Source organism: Tauraco erythrolophus, chromosome 5 (assembly GCF_009769465.1).
Source record: "Tauraco erythrolophus isolate bTauEry1 chromosome 5, bTauEry1.pri, whole genome shotgun sequence".
NCBI classification, from domain to species: domain Eukaryota; kingdom Metazoa; phylum Chordata; class Aves; order Musophagiformes; family Musophagidae; genus Tauraco; species Tauraco erythrolophus.
This window is the reverse complement of record NC_141469.1, coordinates 57422205-57447765: the sequence shown is the minus strand read 5'-3', so window position 1 is coordinate 57447765 and position 25561 is coordinate 57422205. Positions and strand designations below refer to the sequence as shown.

The 25561-nt window shown below is 38.8% G+C and overlaps 1 protein-coding gene across 12 annotated transcripts in view; it reads right to left on the bottom strand.

Annotated features, from left to right (window-relative positions):
• Positions 1-18255: 18255 nt before the first annotated feature.
• SORBS2 (sorbin and SH3 domain containing 2) overlaps positions 18256-25561 on the bottom strand; it is an 86404-nt gene continuing 79098 nt past the window's right edge. For all 12 annotated transcript variants that reach the window (XM_086612411.1, XM_086612410.1, XM_086612409.1 and 9 more), the window contains 3 exons: positions 22275-22324; positions 19111-19217; positions 18256-18317 (listed from right to left, as the gene is read on the bottom strand). In XM_086612411.1, the coding sequence (XP_086468537.1) occupies positions 18256-18317; positions 19111-19217; positions 22275-22324 (219 nt within the window). The remainder of the gene's footprint in view (positions 18318-19110; positions 19218-22274; positions 22325-25561) is intronic.

Genomic DNA, 25561 nt, shown 5'->3' with positions numbered 1-25561 from the left:
GCTTCTTACAAAAAGCCTCTTGCTCATTTGATATTGTGCCGATTAGGCTGCCAGTGCTTGTTTCAGCTATGCAATGCGCTGCTCTGACTTTGCACACGACAGTTTCATGTAAACAGAAATACTAATAAGGAGATTTCCCTTTCAAACCCCTTTTCTATGTCTTGTCTTACTTGTGATGTAGTAGTTTACTGCACTAAAAAGTTCTTCCAGCCCTTTAGCTGAGTTTTTCAGCTACAGTCACTTGAGACCGTGGCATGCACCAACTCTAATGGCTTGGATAATCTGAACTGATGTCATGCATATTTATCATACTGAGGAAGGGAAATGCAATGCAGTGTTAGTTGATGATGTCTCTTCTCTTTGTAGAAGTCTTAGCTTTCTTTAAGGTAGTTGCAGATGCCTTCTGTTGGTTGTTGGTGTTACTGAATAAATGCTTTGCATTCCTTTCAGTTTTCTTACATCAGCTTGATGAGCTTTATTCTGTCTTCCGTATCCCTTATATTTCTTTCAAAAAGAGAGGGAGAATATTTCAGTGATGGTGTACATGTTCACTCACTTTCTTATCATGTTGTTACAGACTTCTCTTTATACGTGATATTAGCAATATGAGTATGTGCACAGGTAATGTTCTGCAAGCATTTTTTTTTACCCAAAGCTTGGCCTATTTAGGATAGTATCCACAGCTCTCAACAGGCAGGATGTTGTTTGGTTTTTTTTTTAATTTATTGTGTTTTTTTCTTTTGTATTTTTTTTAAATGTATTCCCCCTCCCCTAAAAAAAAAAACCAAAACACAAAACCCAAGAGTCAACAGCAAGTCAGTGAAAGTTTGGAAAGAATAAAAACTCATGAGGATACATATTTTTGTCATAATAACCCCCTTTTGTTCACTCCATACACTTTCCTTTCTTACTATTTGTAGCCTGCTTAGAAAAGTCTCTGATGAAAAAGAAAGAGCAGTAAGTGAGATGGAAGAATAAAATACAGATTCATACCATTCATATAATTTCTGGTAAGGGTAATTTGTTTATCTATCATTTTCAATATGAAATTGGCTTCCACTTCTTTCTCTGACTTGTTGAATGTCCTTTTCTGTGTCTGCTGCTAATGTCTATATAACTGACGTCCTTCTGAATAAGATATTTTGAGTTTTGGTGGGAGTTGTGGTGGTTTTTTAGTGGCGTGAGTTTGTTTTGTTTGTTTGTTTGTTTGCAAGCACTATGAACGTTAGCTTCAGATTTTTTTTTTCTAGTGCTTGTTCTTTATTTGGGGCTTGCTAGTAGATAGTAGCATTGATCGTGCGTTTTGGTACTTGTGTTCTTACCCAGAATATTTCAAAGACCTTCTCATTAGAGTATATTTGACACCGTGATTAGAATAAAACAAATGATAGCAACTGTTTCAAAGAAAACTAACAGAAAACATATCTGTATGTAAAGGGCTTTAGTGTGACAGTTGTCATGAGCTTGTGGGGGCACAGCTTACATTAGGGATGTGAGAGAAGACAGACGTGTTTAGAGAAAAAAGGCGAGGCAGATAAGTAGTCCAGGGATATATCAATCTTGGTAGCTGAAATATTTTGTATATTTGAAGCTGAGGAAAAAACTCTCATTGATTGTGAGCAGCGTATATACTCTGATATATTCTGACATGTCTTGAGGTTGATTGAAGATATGCCTTCAATTCATCGATGCTTTATGTGTCGCATCCTGCCAGATGACGTTGTGTGTTCAAGGTCAGAATTTATCACAAAGCAGTACTTCAGTTTCTTACTTTTTTTCTTCCTCCCTGATATCTATTTTGAGTGAAGACATTCTCGGGTTTGGTACCCTTATTTTCCTGTCTTTTCTAGTGAATCCTGTGATGTTTTTTTTTTGATTTGTAGCTGGGAGCATGTAGCATATTAGATGTATTAATTTAAAGAGCTTCCTTTTTTGCATTTTCTTTGTCATTGAGTACTGGCAAGCTCAAATAATAAATCTTTCAGTCCACTTCAATAGAAAAAGATTCAGAAATATAAGAATTTCTGATCAGGTCAAACCCATGATCAGGCTCTGAGTTTCCAGTGTCAAAAATCAGATACTTGTGTAACTTGCTTACTTGAGACGTTTCTTCAAAATTCCTGTAAGTTACTGGCTTATATCTTAATATGTAGGCTTACGCTTCTTTCTTTATTTATTTTAGAAATCCCGTTGATTTAAAATCTTGCTGAGTGCTTTGACTGCTAGTGAAGTAACAATGGGGTGATCATTTAGGGACAGCTGCTAGTTGGTGAAAATAATTTGGGATTGCTTAAGTGTCTGTAAAGTTTTTTCATGTCTATTATACTCATGTGTCCCTTCTAATCTTGCCAGATACATTTAGGGGGAGGGCAGGCTTAACCTTTTTCTAGTCAGGTGATTGCTCTTAATTTCAGTGGAAGTCATATGCTTGTATGAGACTGAGCTCTGGATCAAAGGGTTTTTTTTCCTGCCTGGTTTACTGAAAGAGTGACTTGCTCTCCAAGGTGCTACTGTTCTGGACAGCAACTGCTAGATCTGGTTTTATTGATGTATCACAAGTTGAGCTTTAAGACTATTTAGTCCCCCCACCAACACTCACACTCTCTCTCTCTCTCTTTTAAAGGCAATACTGAGTTGATACTTGTGATATAAGACTATTTCCTAGTTTTTCAGTGACTGCCTTTAAGAAAGTACTTCACTCATTTACAGAGTATGTATACATTTTCTGGCACCACCTCCCCCACCCCCCCCCCACCCCACCCCCATCTGACAACCAAAAAAAGCTCTTCTGTTTTTTCATGCTAGACCAAGGTGACCAGCTGAGCTGGATTGAAGCTAGAGCATTTTATCCAGTTAATCAAATGGTTTATTCCCATCCATGAAGTAAAGGCTAATTTCCTCTCCTCTGTTTGATTTTAAGGCAACTTATAAGAATACTGTCCTGGGATTGCTAGATATACTGAGCAGCTTCTAAATAAGCAAGTCTTGAAAGTAATGATTCATTATAATGAAACAATATGAAACTGGGTAAGATGAGTCTTCTAAGATAATGACAGTACAGATTCCAAACTAGATATCTAGCTATAAGTCTCTCTGCTTATTATTTTGCCTTGCATAATAGTTTTAGCTATGAAAATGGATTTTTAAAAATATGTATCACATTTTAAATTTTTTTTTTTTTTTTTTTTTACTTGTTCCATTGAAGCTTCTGTATAGGAAAATAGCTGCTTTTAGTAGCTCTTTGTGTTTTATTATGCTGCAAGGTCATTGGTGTTACAACTTTTCTTACCTGCAGATAGACATTCTCTGATTTAATGTCTGTACTATGAATTTATGTATAAAATAGCCTTCTCAGAATCATAATATAGTCTTTTGGTTTGTAGTATGACTAACCATAATGTATCAGAAAGTAGTGTGGCCAGCAGGACTAGGGAAGTGATCATGTCTGTACTTGGCACTGGTGAGGCTGCACCTCGAATACCATCTTCAGTTTTGGGCTCCTCACCACAAGAAATACGTTGAGGTGCCAGAGCATGTCCAGAGAAGGGCAATAAAGCTGGTAGAAGGTGCAGAGCACAAGTCTTATGAGGAGGGGCTGAGGGAACTGGGTTTGTTTATCCTGGAGAAAAGGAGGCTGAGGGGAGACCTTACCTCTCTGTACAACTACCTGAAAGGAGGTTGTAGCCAGATGGGTGTCAGTCTCTTCTCCCAAGTAACAAGCGATAGGACAAGAGCAAATCACCTCAAGTTACACCAGGGGAGGTTTAAATTGAAGATTAGGAAAAAGTTCTTCACAGAAGTGGTTGTGAAGCACTGGAGCAGGCTGCCCAAGGAAGTGGTTGAGTCACCATCCCTGGAGGTATTTAAAAGATGTGTAGATGTGGTGCTTAGAGACACGGTTTAGTGGTGGACTTGGCAGTGTTTGGTTAACGGTTGGACTCGATGATCTAAAGATCTTTTCCAACTTCAATGATTTCCAACTTCTATAATGTTTGAAGTAGGCTTCTGCTCTCCACATTGGTATTTCATTTGATTTTTGTGCCAAACGTTCTCTTTCCACTCAACACAATCTGAAAATACAACCTCTCTTTTTACTGAACCAGGGGCAGGGAGAGGAAGCTGTGTGAACTTTCTTCATATCGCTCAAGTTTTTGAGATTTAGGGGGTGGGGGACACAAATTAGGTTTCAGAGTAGTAGCATGGTGTACAAATTCCTCACGGTACACCATGCCATCTCGCTAGCTTTGGACAATGAAACCCCTGTGCCTGTGGCACAGCAGCATTTTCCCCTGGCATTAGTGAAACACACGCTTCCTAAATCATGTCAGAATATTTTGGAAGTTGTTTTCTTATTTTCTATCCCAGAGTATCCCTGCCTTGATGGAAGGAATTGTTGTTTTCCTGACAATTTGGCAGACTGGGGGTTGAAAAATAAGTAGCAAATGTAAACTCATGGAGTGCTCTGTTACAGGCCGCAGAACTAGGATAAACCCTGGCAGAGGCAGAAACAAAAATACCTCTTCACTGTGTGTATTTTAAGCCATAAACCTCTTGTCCTATTTCAGAGCTTGGTCTATGCCATGATAAACTGAGCTGGACTAGGCCATAGTTTGTGAAGTTTAGACAGTAACAGCCCAGGATACCAAACGGAGCCTGAAAATCACTTGCACATGTGGAACAGCGTGTACTTAAACTGGCTCTCCAGAGGTGAAAGGCCAGAGTGTTCCCTACTGCAGAGCCTGTTTTCTATTTCAAAACACATGGATATATGGGGAATCTTCTAATAAATGATACTTGTTTTAAAACAATTTCCCAAAGCAATAAAATATGAATGTTTATGTACAGTTTGAAGTTTTGCCTAATTGCACAGTCAGGGAGCAGAACTGGTTAATAGTTTGGAACCCAGTGAACTTTTTATATCAGCTTTTGGTTAGCAGATGTCTGATAAATTAGCAGTGCTCTTAGTTTTTTCCTGGCAAAGGAGAAATCCTCTTTCCCTTTCCTAACTGACATGAAAAGCTGGTCTTTTTCTCATGCACCTGGCAAAGGGAGAAACAGTGGGGCTCTGGTACTGCACCACTCTCCCAGGTGCTAGAAATTTCCAGGCTGGAAATACATACGAGATGGAGAAAGACATTACTACAACTCCTCTCCAGCTGCCCCAGCTTTATAGTTATTTTGGAATGGTCATTTGACTCAACTCTCCTCTCATTTTAAACTTTTGGTTATCATTTGCACATAGCTCTTGTTCTTTTCCCTGCTGTTTAAGTTCCAAGTAGCAAACTGTAACTGATAAGCATCATCTTAAATTTTCTGTCTGTAGGCTCAGAAAGCCAGGAATGTCCTGTCTTGTGTGGTGGGTTGTTTTTTTGTTCGTTTGTTGTGTTTTTTTTCATTAATCTTTCGAGAGTGATAAATTTGTTCTGAGAATGCTGCAGAAACTGAAGACTTAAACCTTCTCACCTTCTCCAAGAAGCTTCCTGCTTAGCAAGCAGGGAGTAGGTGTCTTAGGGCCTTTTAAAGCCTACATTAAGGATCTGATCTAAATTAACAAGCAAATAAGTGGAAAGTACATTTTTTTACTGAAATTATATATTTCAGAACTGTTTCATAAACTTCTAAGCAAGTTGAATGCAGAAACTGAAATTGTTTTTTAAAACAGGCTTGTTTAATTGCGGATGTGCTTGTTTTTATTTGAGTTTTCATCTTATCTGAAATTTGTGCAATGATTTTTTCTTGTTTTCTTTTTGATTTTCAAAAAATGTCAAGGAGGAGTTGGGGGCATATATAAATAATATCTAGTGTTTTAAAAAAATCTAAAGAGCATATTGAATGGAATGAGATGTTTAAGTAACATTAAGGCATTGAAGTACTGTTCACCCTCATTTTGAAAACTCACGACTATGACTTGTTTGCAAACTGCTATACGCAGGTATTGACTTTCCATCCATGTTGCTGAGATTCTGATTAGTGTATTGGTTGCCTAGAAGTGTTGCTTCTGTCATAGTACTTCTACTGTGCCTTTGCCTATTTTGCAGAGATTAGATATTGTTGTGACTAGGGAAGAAATCTGTTGTCCTTTATTGGTTTCTTTGTGAGCCTGATGTCACATCAGCTGATGTTTTAATTATGGTTCCTAGCCAAAAAGCAAGTTGCAAAGCACTTCTGAAATTTCATGCTTAATTGCTGCACTTCTTAAATTCCATGCTTAATTACTTTTATGAGATTTGAATGTTTTCTGAGAGGATATGTTCTCCTGTTGTGTATGGAAAAGGGTTAGCCCTTGTGTTCCGACAGCCTGTAGAAGTTCTGATGGAGAATCTTAAAGCTGACTGTGAGGAAGAGCTGTTTTTCTTTTCATCTCATTCACCCATCAGTGGTTCTGCTCCCTTTAATAGCTACAGTCAAACGTCACCTCCAAATTTAGCAAGCTGTAATGCCTTATTTGGTTTAAAGTTGAAGCCCGTTTTGGCACTGGAAGCTGAATAAGCTCATTCCAAAAGAGTAAAGTTGGATTGAAGTTAGCAAGGCTGCGTGCCAGCAGATAAGTCCAGTATGCTTCATGAATTAACATGCTGACTCTTACATAACTTTTTAAACAATGTAAGGTACCTGTTAAATAGCTGTCTGGTGTGCTTGCCATTCAACATTACCTGAACAAATGATGCGTAGAAATTGTTAGACTTCTGAAATCTTTCACGATACATATTATAGAGCAACATTCAGGAAACAGTTAAAATACTTCATTAGGTGTGTAATGACGTATATCTACAAGAACCAAAACCCAACTGTTCAGAGACCAGTATTGCCTCTAATAAATGAAAAGTCTCATTTTGTATTTCTACAATAATTAGTCCTTTTTCTTGATCTCATCTGTGATTGTATGCATTTAGCTATCACTTAATCTTTTTTTTGCTACATGGAAACTTTAACCCCCTTGTCTTTTCCGGAGAAAACTTACAATATTTATTAGAGGGATGGTGAAGAGATCAAGTGGGATCAAGAAACTTCTCTCCTGTTCTTTCCAAACCACAGGGGTGAAACATGAACATTACCACTAGATTATTCTCAATGGCTGGTGGCGATTCTTACAAACGAGCTTTTCTCTGGTCGTGGCTGTAAACAGGCGTGAATATGTATTCTGACAGCTTCTTGCGCCATATACCACTAACAAACAAGTTACTGTGGGCCCTGGTAGAAGTGGGTAGGAGGGATTTTTGGTGGCTGTATTACTGTTGTCTGAGGCACTTCACACTAGTTGGGGTAGCTTCTCCACCCTAGGCATCTTGGGATGGCAGAAACTGTAGAGCATTGACTATTGTTGTGATTTTCCTGGGTGAGTGGGCTGAAAATGTATGGGATGCCCATGCTTGTGTAGGCCAAAATAAATGTACAAGTGCTTTTAGTATGCCAGTGGTAGCTAACCATACATCTTTTCTCAGGCTGGGTTAGATGACAGAAGTCAAGTGTTGGCAATGCACAGAAGAGAAGCTATCTGATAGTCCTCCTGGAGGAAGTAAGGTGATGAGGATCAGGGAAATGGGCAGTGGAAGTGATGGAGGTAACATCACCTCTTCTGAGAGGGTATCTTAACTTGTAATTTAGAAAATACAGGTAATTTTAGATCGTAAAGAATCATAGAATGGTTTGGGTTGGAAGGGACTTCAAAGATCATCTAGTTCTAACCCCCCTGCTGTGGGCAGGGACACCCTCCACTACACCAGGTTGCTCAAAGCCTCGTTCAAGCTGGCCTTCAACACTTCCAGGGATGGGGCAGCCACAACTTCTCTGGGCAACCTGTTCCAGTGCTTCACTACCCTCAGAGGGAAGAATTTCTTCTTTAGATCTAGTCGAAATCTACCCTCTTTCAGTTTAAATCCCTTGCCTCTTGTCCTGTCACTACGTCCTTAGAAGCTGTTGGCTGACTGTGTTTCAGATGTGACCCAGTCAGCTTCTGCTATGTACATCTTGCTTAGAGAGTGCATCCTTTCTTTTGGACATGCATTTTGTAGTTGCTATCCAGGTCTTAGTAATGGATGTGAATTACTGTACCCACACTGTTCAGAGACTGAAACTGGTACAGAACGCTGTGGTATGTCCCAGCTGTGTTAGTTTATAGGAATATATGTTGTAATTGTAAAAGTGTGATCTTTAATGTGGAGTGACTACAAGCTCTGCAGAGTTAGCCACCTTCTGCTCCTTAACTAATCAAGATAAAAGGTAAATTAAAGGAATGTTTATGTGGAGACTACCTATGCTACTAACTGGGGAAGACACTGATTTTATTCAGTAGCACTTGATACAACAAAAACTTCAGAGAATTTTGCAAAGTTCAAGACTAAGAAAAGATCCATAGTGTAATTTGAGTGACTAAAGAAAACTGTCAGGCAGGAGGTAGGAGCAGTGATACTTTAGGAAAAACTGCTTTTTGATGAGGTTAACATTCCTTCTAGTCGTTCCTGGATGATAAGAGAAAGCTTGATCTTCTTGGAGTGGTAAAACTGTCAGTTCAACATCCTGTGCGTAGTGTATGTCTCTCTCCATGGAAACACTTGTGTGTGTTTTCTCCCTTCTAGTTTATTTTTGTCCGTGAAAGTTTATATCTGGAAAAAGATCTGAATTGAAGTGTCAAGAACAGAACAGTGATTTCTTGGTAAAGAAGAAAATGCTCAATCTTGTATGGTTGTAATTTGTACTTTATTCCCGGTCTAAACTTTAGCCTTCCTCTTGATGATCTTTAAAGCAGATTTTATTTTTCTTTTCCTGTCTATAATTTTAAAATTATTATCCTACTTTTGACTTACTGAGAATGCCTTCCATTGTAAATAGTGGATAATAAAAGTCTGAGGATGCTACTCTGTAGAGAGTAGTGCCTTTATGGAAGACGGAATTAAGGTGGGAGGCAAAGCTGCCCGTCTTGTCTGTGTGGCTTCTTCTGAAGTTTCTCCCAGTCTCCATTCTAAGGCAGTTCTTTTTCACCTATGTCTATCCTCAGCTGTGAAATAGTGCTCTTCAATGGGGCCCTTCACATTTAGCAGAGCAGAGCAAAGTGCTTACATACAACTGTACTCCAACAGCGTGAATGCCATTGAGAGTGTGTCCCCGGGTATCCCTTAGGCTTGCTGCAGGTTTTTGGAGGCATGTAGGCAATATGAGACCATAAGGACTTGGAGTATGGTTCATGGCGGCTTATTCTGTGTCACTGAAGTTGAAAGGTTTATCCACCAACTGCTCTCCATGTGTTTGTGTGCGTTTGCATGTATGAGAGAAAGGTACCTTTAGTAATAGGTATTTACAATTGGTTTGTACTAGTCTATCTAGGAAGCTTAGAAGGAAGGAAAAGGAAGAAAAAAAAAAAAGTCTATTCTAGAGCAATCCAGGATTTCTCCAAAGCATGTGCCAAACTTTTAGATCAATACCTTGATCTATTTTGTGGTCTCCCGAGAGATGAGGCTTCATACACAAACAAATGATGAGATCACATGTAAGGTCGCGGTCATCTGTAGTCCAAGTGCCAAACCTTCCGAGTATTTTTCTCTAAGAAACAGGCATCAGAATTTCTTTAAATATACAATCATTATCTTACGTTCCATAAAGTACTGTATTCAATATCTATTTTTCTTTCACCTTGTGGCTTGGGTTTAGCGGTTTAACAGCAGTTGCTATGGAAGAGTTGGCCATGTTTATTGGATCATGACAAACGGCAACAGCTGAAAGACAAATATGGTATTCTGTCTTAAGTGTGAGCTGGGACCTGAGCCAGAGATCAGCAGCTTCAGAATGTATCTGGCCACAAAGCTGGATCCTAGGGTCCTGATGCACACTGTAGTTACGCAGGCGTAACGCTTATATTTAGCTTATACTTTGAGTATTTTCCTCGTCACAGTTTTGATTTCCTTCTGCTTGTTATAAGGACACTGTCAGCTCGTCTGTGCCCATGAGTTTGTTTCTGAACAGCAAAAGAAAATACTGAATAGAAGTGAATAATTATGCATTTCACACCTTGCCCTGACTGGACATTTTGCTTGCTTTTGTTCAGTGAAGGTAGGAGTAAGTGCATAGGTTAGAGAAAGCGTTTGCAAAAGCTGGCTGTATGGTGAGAAAGGACACAACCACAGCAGGGGCAAAACCAGCAGAAGCTTCTCTAGGACCAACTTCTCAGTTTTATCAATGTGTAATTACTGCATCTGAAACGATCAATGTAAAAACTGTCAGATATGCATATACACAGTCTTAAAACTGGTATTCATACATCCACTATTACTATACTCCAGCATGCTGGGAGTTAATGTGATCCATACCGTAGCTAGGAACTTCTGCTCTTGAAGTTTTCTAGTGCTGTAGAAATCCAGGCTGGAATTTGATGGTAATCCCTCCACAGCTTTTCAAAGGATAATCCTCTCTCCACAATGTGAAGACAGGTAAATCATGGTCCATACAGCTAGCGCTTTGAAGTGTGAGTAAACCTCTCCTAACAAAAATCTCTCTGGAAATAAAGATCTGGAAACTGTCTTGCTTACAACTGAAAAAAAAAAAAAAAAAAAGGCAAAAACCCTGAAAACAAAGAAAAACCTGTTCAGAAACGCCAAAATAGTCCCCTTGAAGGTTGAGTTTTTCTCTTGCCTGTCCATTGCATTTTAGCAATTTCTTTTTCCTGCTTCCCAGAGTGTGAAGGTACTTAACAGTACCTTCCAAAGTCTCTTCAGGTGAGATAATATCGGGACATTTAAAGTAAGGACCTTCTAACTAACACTGGTCATGCTATGGGAGCTGTTAGCCAGCATAGGTTTTATGGCCTGATGCAGGAGATGTTTTCTGGTTTTGGAAGTTCTGGAATTTCAGTAATAGTGATCAGGATGCTGCAGGTAATGCTTTTGGTAGACTGCTGGATAACATAATGCAAGAGCCAGAGTGCAAGACCTTATAGAATCATAAAGTGGTTTGGGTTGGAAGGGACTTCAAAGATCATCTAGTTCCAATCCCTCTGCCATGGGCAGGAATACTTTCCACTAGGCCACGTTGCTCAAAGCCTCATCCAACCTGGCCTTGAACACTTCCAGGGATTAGGCATCCACAACTTCTCTGGGCAACCTGTTCCAGTGCTTCACCACTCTCATAGTAAAAAAATTTCTTCCATAGATCTAACCTAAATCTGCTCTCTTTCAGTTTAAATCCATTACCCCTTGCCCTATCACTACTTGCCCTTGTAAAAAGTCCCTCTCCAGCTTTCCTGTAGGCCCCCTTTAGGTACTGGAAGGCAGAATTGCAGTATTTTTCAGTTGTGGAATGTTTCATACTTCCATGGTGCGCTGCCTTTCTGTCAATAGTCCTCTATAGCAGTCAGCTTGCCTCAGGACATAGGTATGGAGTGGTGGCTAGCAGAGGGCGGGGTTTGTGTGTCCTAGATGTTTCCCTGCAGTTTTGATAGCACATGGCTTTCATGCTTGTGCTTCGGACTGTGTGCAGTGCTGCTTTGTGCCTTGTGCCTCGGAGTCAGCTGCAGGAATGGATGAAGTGAATCTATAAATAGTTTCTAGAGCTCTTTGGTGGCATATAAGTATTGCCCTCGGGCGTGCTGGACACATTCATTTGTTCTCTTTTATGGTTTAAGGAGGGAGAGGCTGATTCTCACCTGTTCAAATATTTCCAGTTACATGTGAAAAACCCCCTATCTATAACAGATGAATCAGTGGTCGTGTAAGAAAATCCTTCAGCGGGTCTTGAGCCAGCCAGTACATGTTTCACATTACAGTTTGGAGTGTTAACCTGGGGAAGCACGAGTTGGGACGTTGCATGCTCAGAGTTTATCTAGCACACCACAGTGACAGAAGCAGTGCGATGACCCACTTAGAACAACATGTTCCATCTCATCTGTGTTCCCTGCCTGCAGCGCTGGTTTCAGTTGTATGTTTAACCCTGTGTCGAGAAAAAAAAATCTCGATGCAAATGACTGAAGGTTTGATTATTATTATAATATGAAAGTCTGTTTCCTTGGTTCTTAAGTGGTGCTTGTAGAAAGTCCTGAAATAAAACGGACGCATTTTATTTCAGTGTAAGACAGCCAAAAAAGTCTTAAAGGACCAGATCCTTGAAGATATTTAAATAGCAAACTACTATTCAAATCAGTTGGAGCTGGAGCTAGACACTCCTAGTGGACTCCTGTGAATACAGGACCCTCTTTTGCAAAGGGAAACAGCGGCTTGTGACAGAGAAGTGTATCTCCCTGTTTTTAGAGGGAGGTGGCGAGAGTCACTATGTGTAACTCTGGCAATTCTTCACTGGTAGAAATAAATAATTACATTATTCTTGGGGTATTTTTTAAAGTGCTTTACTGATTTCTCTGATGGATGGAAAATACAGGAGGATCACTTTGCTATGCATGTATGTGGGTGATGAAATAATGGCTTCCAAGTTTGTAATTTGTGTTGGCAGCAGGAAACATAAACTGTTGAGATTGAGCATCTGTACTGAGGACAATCCTAGCAACGCGTTTCTGGTTGTCAGTCAACACTTCCTTCCCCCTCACCCCCCATCGTGTCATTTGTGATGTAATGCCATTCTGCTGAAGTGGAACCCTCTGTGTACTGGATCTGTGATTAAATGTGACATCACTATACAAAGGCTGATCAAAAAATTGCTATGGGATAGTTATTATAGTCATTAGACCTGTTTTAGTAAGAGTGCTTTCTACTTTCTGGTAATATTAAATAGTCTGAAACACAGAACTTTGCTCCTTCTGTATGACTTTCGAAGAAATAGAAGTTAAATACTAGAAGTCCTAATTCTGTAATGCTTTATATATGGGATTCACATTGACGGAAATGAACCAGGAGCTGGGAATTTTGGGTGCAGAACTGCTAAAGAGCTACGGTGCACAGTGTAACCAGCCAGCAGGATTATACTCATGATTGTACCTGCAGGATTTCTCAGGGTCTTCCCTGGTTTCATCACTGCATATTAACCTAGAAACTTTCGTTATTCTTTGTGTGTTTCAGAGGTGACACTAAATACATGAATGACAGCCTGTATGTCACCAGTATCACCTTCTTTCGCCTAAATAGTATCTGACTCAGGGTAGTGCAAGCAGGAATTCATTCATTCCATTGTTTCCCTTTGAGTGGATTTCTGTCATATTCTGTGTGTATATATATAGAGAGAAATATTTTTAATTTTCAAAGGAATGTGATTTCTCTATATTGATGAGAATAATAGATTCTATTGGGCAATTTTTAGCTAGGACTTAGGAATGTAACTATTTGGCCATTGCAGGGTAAAAAAAAAAAAGTGAAATAAAAATAAAGGAAAGTAAAATGGCATTTTTTTAATCCAGTTGTATAAATAGCATGATGTTGATTGATTACCTGTTGAGTTGCAGAAGAAAGCCTTATTAAATTCATCTTCCCTGCTTACTGTGTCCAGACGAGGTATTGATTTCTACAGGTTGGTCTGGCAAGTTCCCTGCTCTGTAAAATGAGTGGATTCAGCTCTTGGCCTGATTGATATTTCATAGAATCATAGAATGGTTAGGGCTGGAAGGGACCTCAAAGATCATCTAGTTCCAGCTCTCCTGCCATGGGCAGGGACACCCTCCACTATACCACTACACCACGTTTCCTGGATGTAGCAAGGGGTTCTGCTGTATAAACGTGTTTAAAAACTTAATTTCTGGCCCTTTCAATATACTTTTGCAACTTTGGAGCCATACATGATTTAAGTTAACTTGCCAGTTAGTTCCCTTCTCTAGTAGCTATCTACTGTGCTGTGTAATGGGAGCAGCCAAAGCAGTGGTTCCTGGTCTCTGCCCGCACTCGTACTTTCCGTATAATAAAACCAAGCCAACCCTGGCCATTCAGTTGCCTCAGTGCTTCTCTTGGGCAATTTTCAAGCTAACGTAGAGACCAATACTGTGGGATCTGTTGCAATGGAGTTTGCTGTTAACTAGAGCAAAGGCAGGGTTTCACCATGTAACTATAAATGCTGTAAGGCAATATACTTAGCAATGACCTAAGGTCCTTCTAGAGTTACTGACTTCATGTTTCTAGCCTTCCATTGGCTTGTGCAACTGCGTTTTCAAACGCATAGGAAGCACCTCGTGTTCTTGTCCAGGGTCTGTACATCAGCATTTAAAAGGCAACTAGTAAATAGCAGGCATTGCAGAATGACAACATGCTTTGCTTTGGCACTGGTGACAGAATGCTGAACCTGCTGGTGTGACCCTTCACTCAGTTGGGGATACAGATCATCACCCTGAGCTGCTCGTGCATTGATCTCCCTGCCTTGTTGGTGTTTTGTAGGTTTGCTTGTTTTAAGAGGCCTTTGCCTCAACAGCAAATGCACGGCTTTCTGCAGGGTAGGCAGTGGAATCTATTGTTTTTTTAGAGACTCTGGTTAGGTTACCCATTTATCGGTATCAGAACAACTGTGCAACAAACTTGGTTTCATGTGGGCTGACATAGACTTTTTACAGTTTGCTAACACAGCAGTAAACGAAAATCCTAATAGAAATCAAGGTTTTCCTGACATGAAAAAGGGAAATTGGTTTGATACATCTTTTTCTAGAAAATTCATGACCATCGAGGCTTTTAATGGTCTGATCTCTTTCTAGGTATTAAAACTGGCTGGCCTTCAATTCCCCAGGTCTCTTTTCCTCTGGCCTTAAGGACCAAACACCACCTAGTCCTGTGAGGTCTCCTTCATGGCTTTATAGGACAGTACAAAGGATTATACAAGGAAGCTCAAAGAATTCTTCAGTCTGTTCCTGAAAGAGTATAGGTGGGATTTCAGCAGACTTAGACGAATATATTTGGTTTATCTGGATATAACTTTAACATGTCTCTACTTTTTGACTAAAGCATTAACACTACAGTTTTTCCTCAAGTGTCAATGACGTGCCGTTCTTATTACAGCAACCTCTCTCTTCTATTTTTTTCATCCCCATCACAATTAGCAATGAAGATGCTATTTCACCCCTTAACAACTCAGACCCTTAACCATCCAGAATTGTGTTGTATTAGCAAGACTACACCAACCAGTTGATATTATTAGGCTAGCCTTTATAGAAAAAGACTATTAAAGCCCAGTACTTCCTCCTCCTTATGGTTCTCACAGGTATAAGGCACAAAGCAGTGCTTTGGTGATGTCCCAGATCCCACACTGGGTCCCCCAGCAAACAGAAAGGACAAGCCACGCGTTCGATCTTATATTCCAGTATTTGGTTAGAGGGCTGCGAGAAGAGGTGCACGCGGTGCGTTTAAGCTAACTTAGCACTGGAAGGGCACGTTTAGCTCAGCAGTAATAGTATCAACTAAATTAGGCCTTGTCCAGACTGAAAGCACTCCCGGCACCGACAGTGTTTATACTGAGAAGGGTGTTTATCTGCTGGAGTTTTAACAGCAGTCCCCAGTTTGAAGATGCTAACTTTGCCTACAGGGAGGTTAAGCAACACACTCGTGTATTTATATCGAGGGGTGTCGGTGATTTTGCTTTTTCCAGCCCAGCTATTGCAAAGACAAAACTGAGCATGAATCAAGACTTGAAGAAATAAGTTATTCCTGTCCAAATGCGGGTTGCTGTTGTGCTGTGCTCTTCAGTGCTAGAAGTACAGCACATACATCATTTGGGAGGAGGCAGCTCGGCAAGGGCAGCCAGGGTGGCCTGGAGAAGGACCAAAGAGCTACTGTGAGGCACTGGTGGGAACTGTGTCACCAGCCAGCGTGGGGGGCACAACCTGCTGCTTGCTTACTTTGCTGCTTGTTGCAGGTTTTGTTTTTGTTCCAACAGTTGTTCCTTGCCAGGCAGAGACATTAGTAAGGGATAACTCAGTTTTGCAGGCAGAATCCCAAGTGTAAGATGCTCCCCAAATATCTGTCTTTTCCGTAAATCTTGCTTCTATGCTGTCACTTACAGAGGAGTTCTTGTTTTGCTTTTGTTGAAGGATTGGGGTGTGGGAACTCTTGCCAGGTATAAAGGGTTTTACCTTTGTGCTTCTGGAGTGAGGAGTGGCTCTGGCAACAGAAAAATGATCTCAGATTAGCACTGGCAATGCAGGAAGTCCAGAATGTTGCTTTTGGATTCAAGGTTTTAGGGATGACACTGAAGTGGACCAATTGAGAGCTGTGTGGGCAATACTAGTTGCTCATATATACATACATATATATGTAGCTGGTGTATGCTTGGTGGTGGAAAAAAATCTCTGTACAAGGCAAAACTATTTGCATATAAGCTCGAAGAGTTAAGTGCTTTGCAACACTTAAGTAATATGTTTCATGTATTTTGAGAAATGATGGGGGAAACGGTTTTGTACTCCAAGCAAAATTTATTAGAAGTCTATTCAAGAAAAAAAACCACAGAGACCTTTTGCTCATAGGAATTCAAAGTCAGTTACCTGAAAGCCAGGTATGAAAAACCTGCATTTTTCTAAAATCAGTTACAGAGTAGAAACAGAACTTTTTAAATATCACAGGCAACAGATATTTAAGTCTTCAATCATAAATGGCATCAAAGATAGGTATTAATCTCACAGCAAAGCTGCATGCAGATCTAGTTTAAAATTGAAAGCCTCTGAATATAAAGCTTTTGCCATGAAATCTGCAATAATAAAGGTATGCTGCACAAAGATGTTTCTTTACCTTTGTCTTAATGACACTTCTCAGTAATAAAGACATATGTACATTTAGATTTGGCTGGTAAACCATATTTTAATTAATAAAATTTTGCATAAAATGCTATCTTACAGAATTGCACTATCCAGATGTGCTTATGGTAAATAGAGCAAGAAAAGAAAAATGCATCGAAATGTTGTGTATGTGAAGAGGGCAAAGATCAAATAAGGAACTTAATTTTTTTAAAATCAACAACCAAATGGCTCTGTACAAAAAAGCAAACATATGTACAAAATGCTACAGACTACATACATTTTGATAATTTCAATCCTTTACCCATGAGAAATGCAGTAGAAGCTGTTGCCATCTATAAGGTGCTGAAGAAACCAAATCTGAATTTTTTTTTTTATAAAGCCATAGTCATTATCATCCTGTGCCTTAATTTCATTCTCTATTTATGCTTACCTTTGCTTATGGAAAATGTATGTTTTCAAATACTTGTTTCGTTCAGGAAAAAAAAAAAAACAAAACAACCCACCTCTAAAATGTATCAGTTTTAATACTTGAGAGATTTTTTCTGTACTAAATTCCTAAAAAAAATGTGTAACTCAGATTTGTTAACATACATATATATATCTCTGGTGAAGTAATTCAGTACATGATACTTGTGAATATTTTTCAGGTGGCTATGTTAGGAAAAAAAACAACAAACCCAACAACCCTTTGCACTAACACTGTTTATTTCCTGCTTCTTAAAATTCCTGTGATACGTAAAACACTAACCTCTCAGATCTCATGTTGCTTACTATTACAACATTTTGTTCACAACCATTTAATGTCAGACATCAGTAGCAGGTTATTATTGTCTATGTCTTATATCATTGTCTGTCTCTTTATCAAATCCTCCTTCACGAGGTTTTATGCCTCTTGCACTTTTTACCTTTTAACAGAAAACACTACAGCTTTATTAGGGAAAAAAGAAAAAAGGTTTAGCCAATACCATTGCACCCGTTCAGAACACTTGCAGTTCTTCCATTTTTCACTACACTCGCTTGAGATTTTACAATCACTGTGCATATGTTACAACATACAAGTGCAGGCAAAAAACCTATATTATAATTTGTCATACATTGTAAACCAGTACAATAGGCAAACCTGTGATACGGCAAAGTGAAAGCAAGAAATGCTGCCAAGCTAATAAGAACGTGGAAACTCAAACAATTTTTTTAAAAATAGTAAACAGCAACTTCCCCCTGTATTACATGCATGCTGAAAAAGATCCCATCAGACTTCATGATAGTACCACCAATGTCCAAACCAAGAAGTTTCTCCCCCTCCCAATCCCCCCTGGCAATTCATCAGTGTACCTGTCATCAGGCTTTTCCTATTGTGTTTCGAAGGAAAAGACTTTAAAATAGGGAGTACTTAAATGTTGAAACGACTCCTCTTGTTTCAGAAAAGCTTAGTTATCCGCACCGTGGTCGTTGCTGTAATACTGCTGGAACGGTTTGGCGGATGGGATGGGATGAGGATGAACTAGATGGCCTCTATTTGAGACTGCAAGCAAGAAAACAGAGGGCCAGCGTAGCATGTTTTCTAGCAGCTTTATGCAGATGTGTTGCAGAGATGCAGCATAAATAAGTAGGAAAAAAATTCACAGCCTCTTGACATAGTTTCCAGGGAAAGTACCAAAGAATTTGGTTCTTCTTGAGGTTCCTGAAATTAGAAGCGATAGATGAAAGACGGGAATAACAACAGGAATTCACTATGTAAGCATGGCCTTTAAATTGTTGTTTCATATTGCATAAACAGAAATAGCTATAGTTCTTTACAATATAACTTTAAAAAGTTATTTTGAATTTCATTTGTGAGTTGTGAATTTTAACAAATTATAACTGCAGAAAGGAAAAAGCAAATAAAAAGGCATATTGATTAAATTGCTAGGCCTGATTAAAATACGTGCTAAAATTTTGACTTAGTACATAGAAATAACTTAATTTCAACAACATCAAGTCTATTTAAATAATTTGAATTTGAGAAATGCTGAGCACTAGTTGGATGATTAAGCTAGCTACTGTGTGCATGAAGGTTTATGGAATGATTAAGCCACCTTATCTAGGCCTAGTTATCAAATATCTGTTCAGTAAGACTTGATTCTCACAATTAGTTAATTCTGCAGATGTATTCGTGCGAGCATGTTTTATGTTACCTGGGCTTTATGAAGAGAGCAGTAACACGTAGCCCATTTTGTTTCACGTGACAATAAGAACAGTGCTGTGCAACAAATGGGAGGCACATGCCAATTTGTGCCCATCAGTTAGGAAACATAAAAGTGAAAAATCACCCACTAATTTCAGTGAATTTTGGTTGAGACTTCTCCTAATAAAGCCAGATTCAGGTTTATTACACTGAATACCAAAAATTAATTTGTCTAAAAGACGCCAAGCAAAGAGGGCAACAAAGATTGGGCGAAAAAAATAATGAAAAAACCAAACAAATTAAAACATACCCACAAACCATCCATCATCACATTTTTCCATCACATCAATGACATCTCCCTCTCTGAGCTCCAATTCATCTTCGTTCCTAGGAGTATAGTTATATAGAGCCTGAAACCTTAAATAGGACAAATGATGCATTTTAAAAAGAAGTAAGAGTTCTTCGCACCTTTGCTGAAGTAAAGGAGCTGGTTTACACATTAACTGATAAGTATCGCTTCTTGCAAATTTGGGGGGAAAGGGTTTATTTTGCCTGGTGCACTTCAGGGATAGGTACTTATCATGGTAAATAAATAAAACTTTATTGGAAAGGTAACGCATCTGACACTAAAGACTAGAGACTCAAGGCAAGCCTGATGGCTCCTCAACCAGTTGCTTTGAATACAGAATCCTAGTTTTGTTCTGTCTTTTATTAGCTTTACTTTATAGTTGAGGCACCAAACCAGAGGACTTCTAGAGGGGAGCTCATAGATGCACTATCCTCTTAGCCCCTCCCCGATCAGCACCTTAACACTGTGGCTCTGCCTTTAAGCTCCGGAAAGCCGAACCTCATGTAGGCGTTCTCTGCCGTGGTGGAGCGAAGTGCCACCCGGCATAGGCGAAGTGCCTGCCGTCCCGCAGCAGTCGGGGCAGGAGGGTGCCCCGGAGAGTGGCCAGGGGGACCTCCTGGGGCTCCTCAGCAGCAACTGCTGAGGCTGGACTTGGTGCTACAGGAGCTCTGCATGTAAAGGAGGTGCCTGCTTCTCTGGGGAAGGTGGACAGTAATTGTTATTTGGAAACATACAGCCGTAACCTCTTTACTTGTTAAAACTGCCTGTGCTATATATACAAAAATAATTAAATATCTCAGAGAGTGAGGGAGAGACTTGACTCAAATTGGGTGACATAAAGATGGAAACTCAAACAGTATTCAGGTACCAACTTGTACCTCCACCCTGGCCAGGGGCTGCTGATTGAAGGATCTGAGGTGGATAGACGGAAAGGGGTATGAGGTTGCTACATTTAATATCTTTCATTCCTTGTCAGCTTTTAATTGAGTTTCTTGGAATTGAAAGAATGGCAATAAACTCTTAATAGGGGGAACTGACAGCCCACAGGAAGACTGCTGCAAAAGCCCATGAGTCCTGCAGAGTCAGGATCTACCTTTTTTTCTCACTGTCTTGTGCCCCAGCTATGACTGACTGTGTGTAAAGGAGCAGGGTGCAAGTGCAGAAATTGTACAACTGTACAAAGGAAACAGTTTTAATTTCAAAATATTGAAACAAAACATAATCATGTCCATTTTTCCCTCAACAACAGTTCACTGACTTTAAAACCTTAATGCCATTACATTTCTCCCAATAAAAACTAAGTAACTCCCCCTTTGATGTGTTGGTACTGAATATCACCATGTGCTCTGTATCATTCAGGCAAAACTCTGTGGCTTAAATAAGATGTGTATTTCAGTAAAAAATTCCTGCTCCTGAAAGTCCCATTTGAAATTCCTGTATACAGACAGGTGCTAGGCTTAGTGTAATGACAGTCATCTTAAATAAACTACACTTATTTTTCACATTGCTCATTTGGAGAAAAAAATGATTTTAACTTAATTTCTTGTGCCTGGCAGTTATCTCCCCATATCTGAAAAGTCTAACTTTATATTTTAATCACACTAACAAAATGGAATAGGACTGGCTATTTAAGTAATTACCTCTGGTAATCTGTGTAGCAGAAGTAAGAACAATCTGTGCAAAAAATTAAATGGCAATAATGTTTTCTGCCATACTTCTCATTATTCCAGGAAAGCAAAGTGATGATGATATTCTAAAACTGATTAAATGCAGCTTCCAAAGGTATAGGAGTTGCAGATGTAAAATGTCATGTAGGATTCAAGCCAATTGCTTACTTAAATACAGTAACACAAACTTCCCGATTAGTACTCTTTGTACTTTAGAAATCTAATCTTAGTCATTTCTAGATAATCCATTTTAATAACTCCTTTCTAGTAATTTAATTCTCTCTTTGCTAATCTAAGAATTTCTTAAGTATGAAAACTTTACTACTATTGACAACACTAACAGAGTACATATTCAAGACAAAGAATAGTTGGCTGGCAATTTAAATATATTTCTATTTTTAATTTTAGGAATAAGTAACTTTAGTCATGAACTACTTAAATGATATTGAACAAAATTAATTAGATAATTATTGCTTACAAAACAAGAGTTAAGTGCTTCGATACACTCAACAAAACCAACAGGAACTTGTGGTTTTAGTGAGACTGAAACCAAAATGTTCAATTTTCATTATATATTATCTATGGTACGATTATTTGGTAACTTTTTGCCCCTCTCTTCTCTGTTACAATTTCTTCAAGTGACTAACAGGTAAACTTCTAAATATTTTCAGATGCTACGCCTTAGTTACATCTAGGGGAATTACTAATACTCCAAAGTGCTCTGATGCTAGAGAAAGCATGGCTACTGGTTTCAATGATCACTAAAGCAGGACCTGAGCATAAGACTCAGAAAAAAATATAAAAAATGGAAACAATCTTGCATTTTAATTCTTTGCATTAAACAAACTTGCATTTTAACAGTCGGGACTGAAATAGCCTTACATGCTTCACATGTTTTATCTCAAGTGCTTACACTGTTTGTGAAAACAAAACTTGTGATCTAGTAGTTCTCCCATTTTCAGAAAGGCTTTCTTGTATCTAATTTTTAAATTGCACATGTAAATTACACCAAAAAGTGTGAGCTTGTGTTCTGGTGATCAACACTATCGTGTTGTTTTTTCTCTCTACTTACATCCAGAACTGTTTCTGAATAATTTGTGTCAAGTCAGTAAAGCAGGTGAGTAGAATAAATGTTAAATCTTTAATTGGCGTTCTGTTGAGATGTAAAAATGGAGAGAATAAAAATAGTCAAACTTTATTTTTACAAAATTATAATCCTTTTAATTGTTAACGATGGAGAACTGTAAGTTGGCACGTCTGTCTCAGTTTGATTTAAATTAAACAACTAAAGCTTTGCCTTCCAGGACCTTCTTGGCTATCTTCCTACATCATACAGTTATCTGTGAATTTCTGAAATCTCTTCATAACTGTACTTGGCAGGTTAACAAAACACTCAATGGTGTCCTGGCTATTGCTTAAATGTTAGGTTTTGGTTTAGTAGACAAGAAGTATACTTACGGTTCCCCCCCACTGTGTATGTTTTCATGAGCAAGCACAGGGCGCTGTGGCTGAAATGAAATGATTTGAAATGTAATAAAGATTTATAGTCTAAGGTCCAAATAGTTGGATGGGGCATGATACATAGTTGCTAGAGAGTTCATATTCTACCTGGTGTAAAACAAACCCCTCCGCCCCCTCTCCAACTCACAATAAATTCTTAAAAAGACATGGAAGCAACAGAATCTTGGCAGGTTTAAAGATCTGATTTTGGGAGGACAGAACAAAAACTGAAACAAACCGTACCCTGAAACTTTTTCAACAGTATGTTCTATTTATAGTATAGTAGAAAGTTGGAATAGAACCCTGCTGCCTCTTCACTGTGAAACAGAAATAGCATTAGAAAAATCAGATGCAACTGATGAACATTATACATTCCTTGGGTGAAGTATATTTTTGGAAAAACAGAAATAATGTAATGGCAGAATTTAGAATACTCATAGACAACATACCAATTTACATTACACACACACACAGAGTGCTAACTTGGCAGGCGTAACATGCTATGCTTTAATTCTGTTTCATTTCAAAGGGGAGCACAAAGCCATGCAGGCTGTTGGGAGGCAAAGAGCAGAAAGAATTTTTGAAAGAATGCATGTAATTGTGTGAAAATAACAACACTTCTACTTCAGAGGAAAAAATAGTTTGTATTTCCAGTGCAAAGCTTTATGAAAGCAACTACTTTCTTTCTTAATGGAGCATTACCCACCACGAATATCCAATAAATCTGGATGCAATGGAAATGAAAAATATTAACCTCCTACAGAAACCATATCCTGCTTAGAAAGACATTGACTTCTACCCATTACAATCTGACTGGGGCCAGAAACAGCACAGGAGCAGCTGCTTGGGAGAGCTCTTGACGTGACCCGGGATCATACACTCTGTTGACTGAGGATGCCCTGCGGTCATGCTGTAGAGACCAACAGTGTGATACAAGTCTGAGAACAGAATCTGTTTTGGGAATGTGGATATCAAACACAAGTCATAGCACTTCCTTTCATGAACTGAGTAAACTGCAACCTGATCTTGAAGCCATGGGATTTGTCTTATTCCTCCACAGTTCTCTCTTCCCCAGGTTTGACTATTTCCGTTCATTTTGGTTCAGTTTACTCTTGAAGATGACACAGTCTTCCATGAGAGGCGGCCATGGTAAACAACCCACAGCCTGATGATATCAATTGAATGTTAAAACACACGATGTTGGTTTTTTTTTTTCCCCAACCATACCCCCAACTCCAGATGAAACTGAAGTAGTTAAATTTCTTGTCATCATGTTTGCATGTATACATGCAGAAAATATTGTGAACATTCTCCACTTCATTTTTACAGTCTATAGAGTAAAATTTTAAAAAGCTGCCTGAAGATGCAGGCAGGTAGATTACAAAACTTTTATTCATATTAATGACATCTAGGTGGGAAAGAGGTTTTCAAAGTCCACAAATTGTGTTTATGCTCTTTGACTCTCTCATTTAACTCTCTTAACTCTCTTGTCAGTGTACAAGACAGACAATTTTTACTGAAGAATCCAACAATAAAGATTGCAAATCAGACATTTCAGTTCTTAGTAACCCCCCTTCAACAGTTGGCTTGTCAAGCAAGAAGAGAATATTCCACTAGGCAGATTGCTTGGTATTTGGATTGAAATCTGACGTTATTCTCTGCTAATCTTTCATCGGGTCCACAACTGAGCTGAACGCCATAGATAGTCAGAGATGCAAGAGAACTCAAGTGAGGTTAAGGATTTTTCTTGCAAACAATAAAAGTCAATGTGCTAAACAATACTACAAATGATTTAATGCTTTGAACATATACTAAGCCAGGAAGAAATAAGGTAGGTCAGTATTACTTTCTTTTTCTGCATATGCTTCAACACTTTAAAACATTTTATTGCTAGTCAACTACTGTAGAAACAGATTATATAAAATCAAGTTGAGTGAAGATTTTCAACTCTATGTTATTGCTACAGAGAAAACTTTGATGGAATTAGAATCTGGGAAAATGAGGGTGAAGTAATCTGTGCTATGTCTGAACAGGGGGACCTTGAGGCTCACTCACTATCCAAATGCATTCCTCAATAGTATTCCAGCTGACAACAAAAAGCTTTATCCGTTTTTTCTTTCCCTAAACTCTCATTTCCACATATAATGGCACTGGCTAGGATGTGGACTGGTGCAATGTCTGGCTAATTTGCTCAAGAGAGATCATGAAATGCATCACTAGCTCTTGGTAGTCAGGTTTTCTAGTTTCCAACCACAGCTCAGTTCACAGAATCATAGAATGGTTAGGGTTGGAAGGGACCTCAAAGATCATCTAGTTCCAACCCCCCTGCCATGGGCAGGGAAATCCTCCACTACACTATCTATAGTTCACTACACTATCTTGTTTCCTGGAAAAAACTGTAGGACTTAATCCCAAAAAACATTAAAAAGTGTGCAGTCAAGTCAAGCTGTACACCTGATTTTCAAGCATGATTGATATGCGCTTGCATATAATAGTTCTGTATAGTCCTGGACATGCAAATTAGGTATACAATTTGAGCTCTTGTAGTTTTGGAATTGAAGTCGCAAATCCACTAAATATTGGCCAATACAGTCCTCTTAATATATTAATTACATGTCATCCATTTGGAGTAACATGCAAAATTAAAATAGGGCTTAATCCCTTTTTTATGGATCTTATTCCCAGTTGGACTTTCTTTGGGATGGTGTTGGTCTGCTACTAAAGAATCCTGCCCTTCCTCCGATTGAATCGTCTCTCTTCAGTGATAAAGAAAGCACTGTTCCCTCACACCTGGTAGTAAACAGATGCCTGCCAAAAAGTCGAGACTTTGGAAGTTACACAAACCTGCGTATCTTCAATTAAAATTCAGATTTTAAAAAGAGGGCCACCAGGAAGATAATAACCTAAAATCAGCAGCAACAGCATGCAAAATAGTTCATCCTGTTAACAGTTTTAAGAGCCAAATGTTAGGAAACCGATGCAGATAATAATTTAGTCCTAAACTGAAAGTAAAACATAACTCATAAATTCTTATTCTCACATAGTTTAGGGTGTGGGTTTTATTTTTTTTTTCATAGTTTAGATCACCTTTTTGAGCCAACCATGTGCAAACTCTAAACAGTCTGACTTTCTGTAAAATTGTTACAATTATGTTACTGTTATATTACAGATATGAAGGGAAAGACTAAAGAGTATGACAGTCTGAAATAACAGTGCTTGGATAAAGAGCACAGTGAACGTAACAT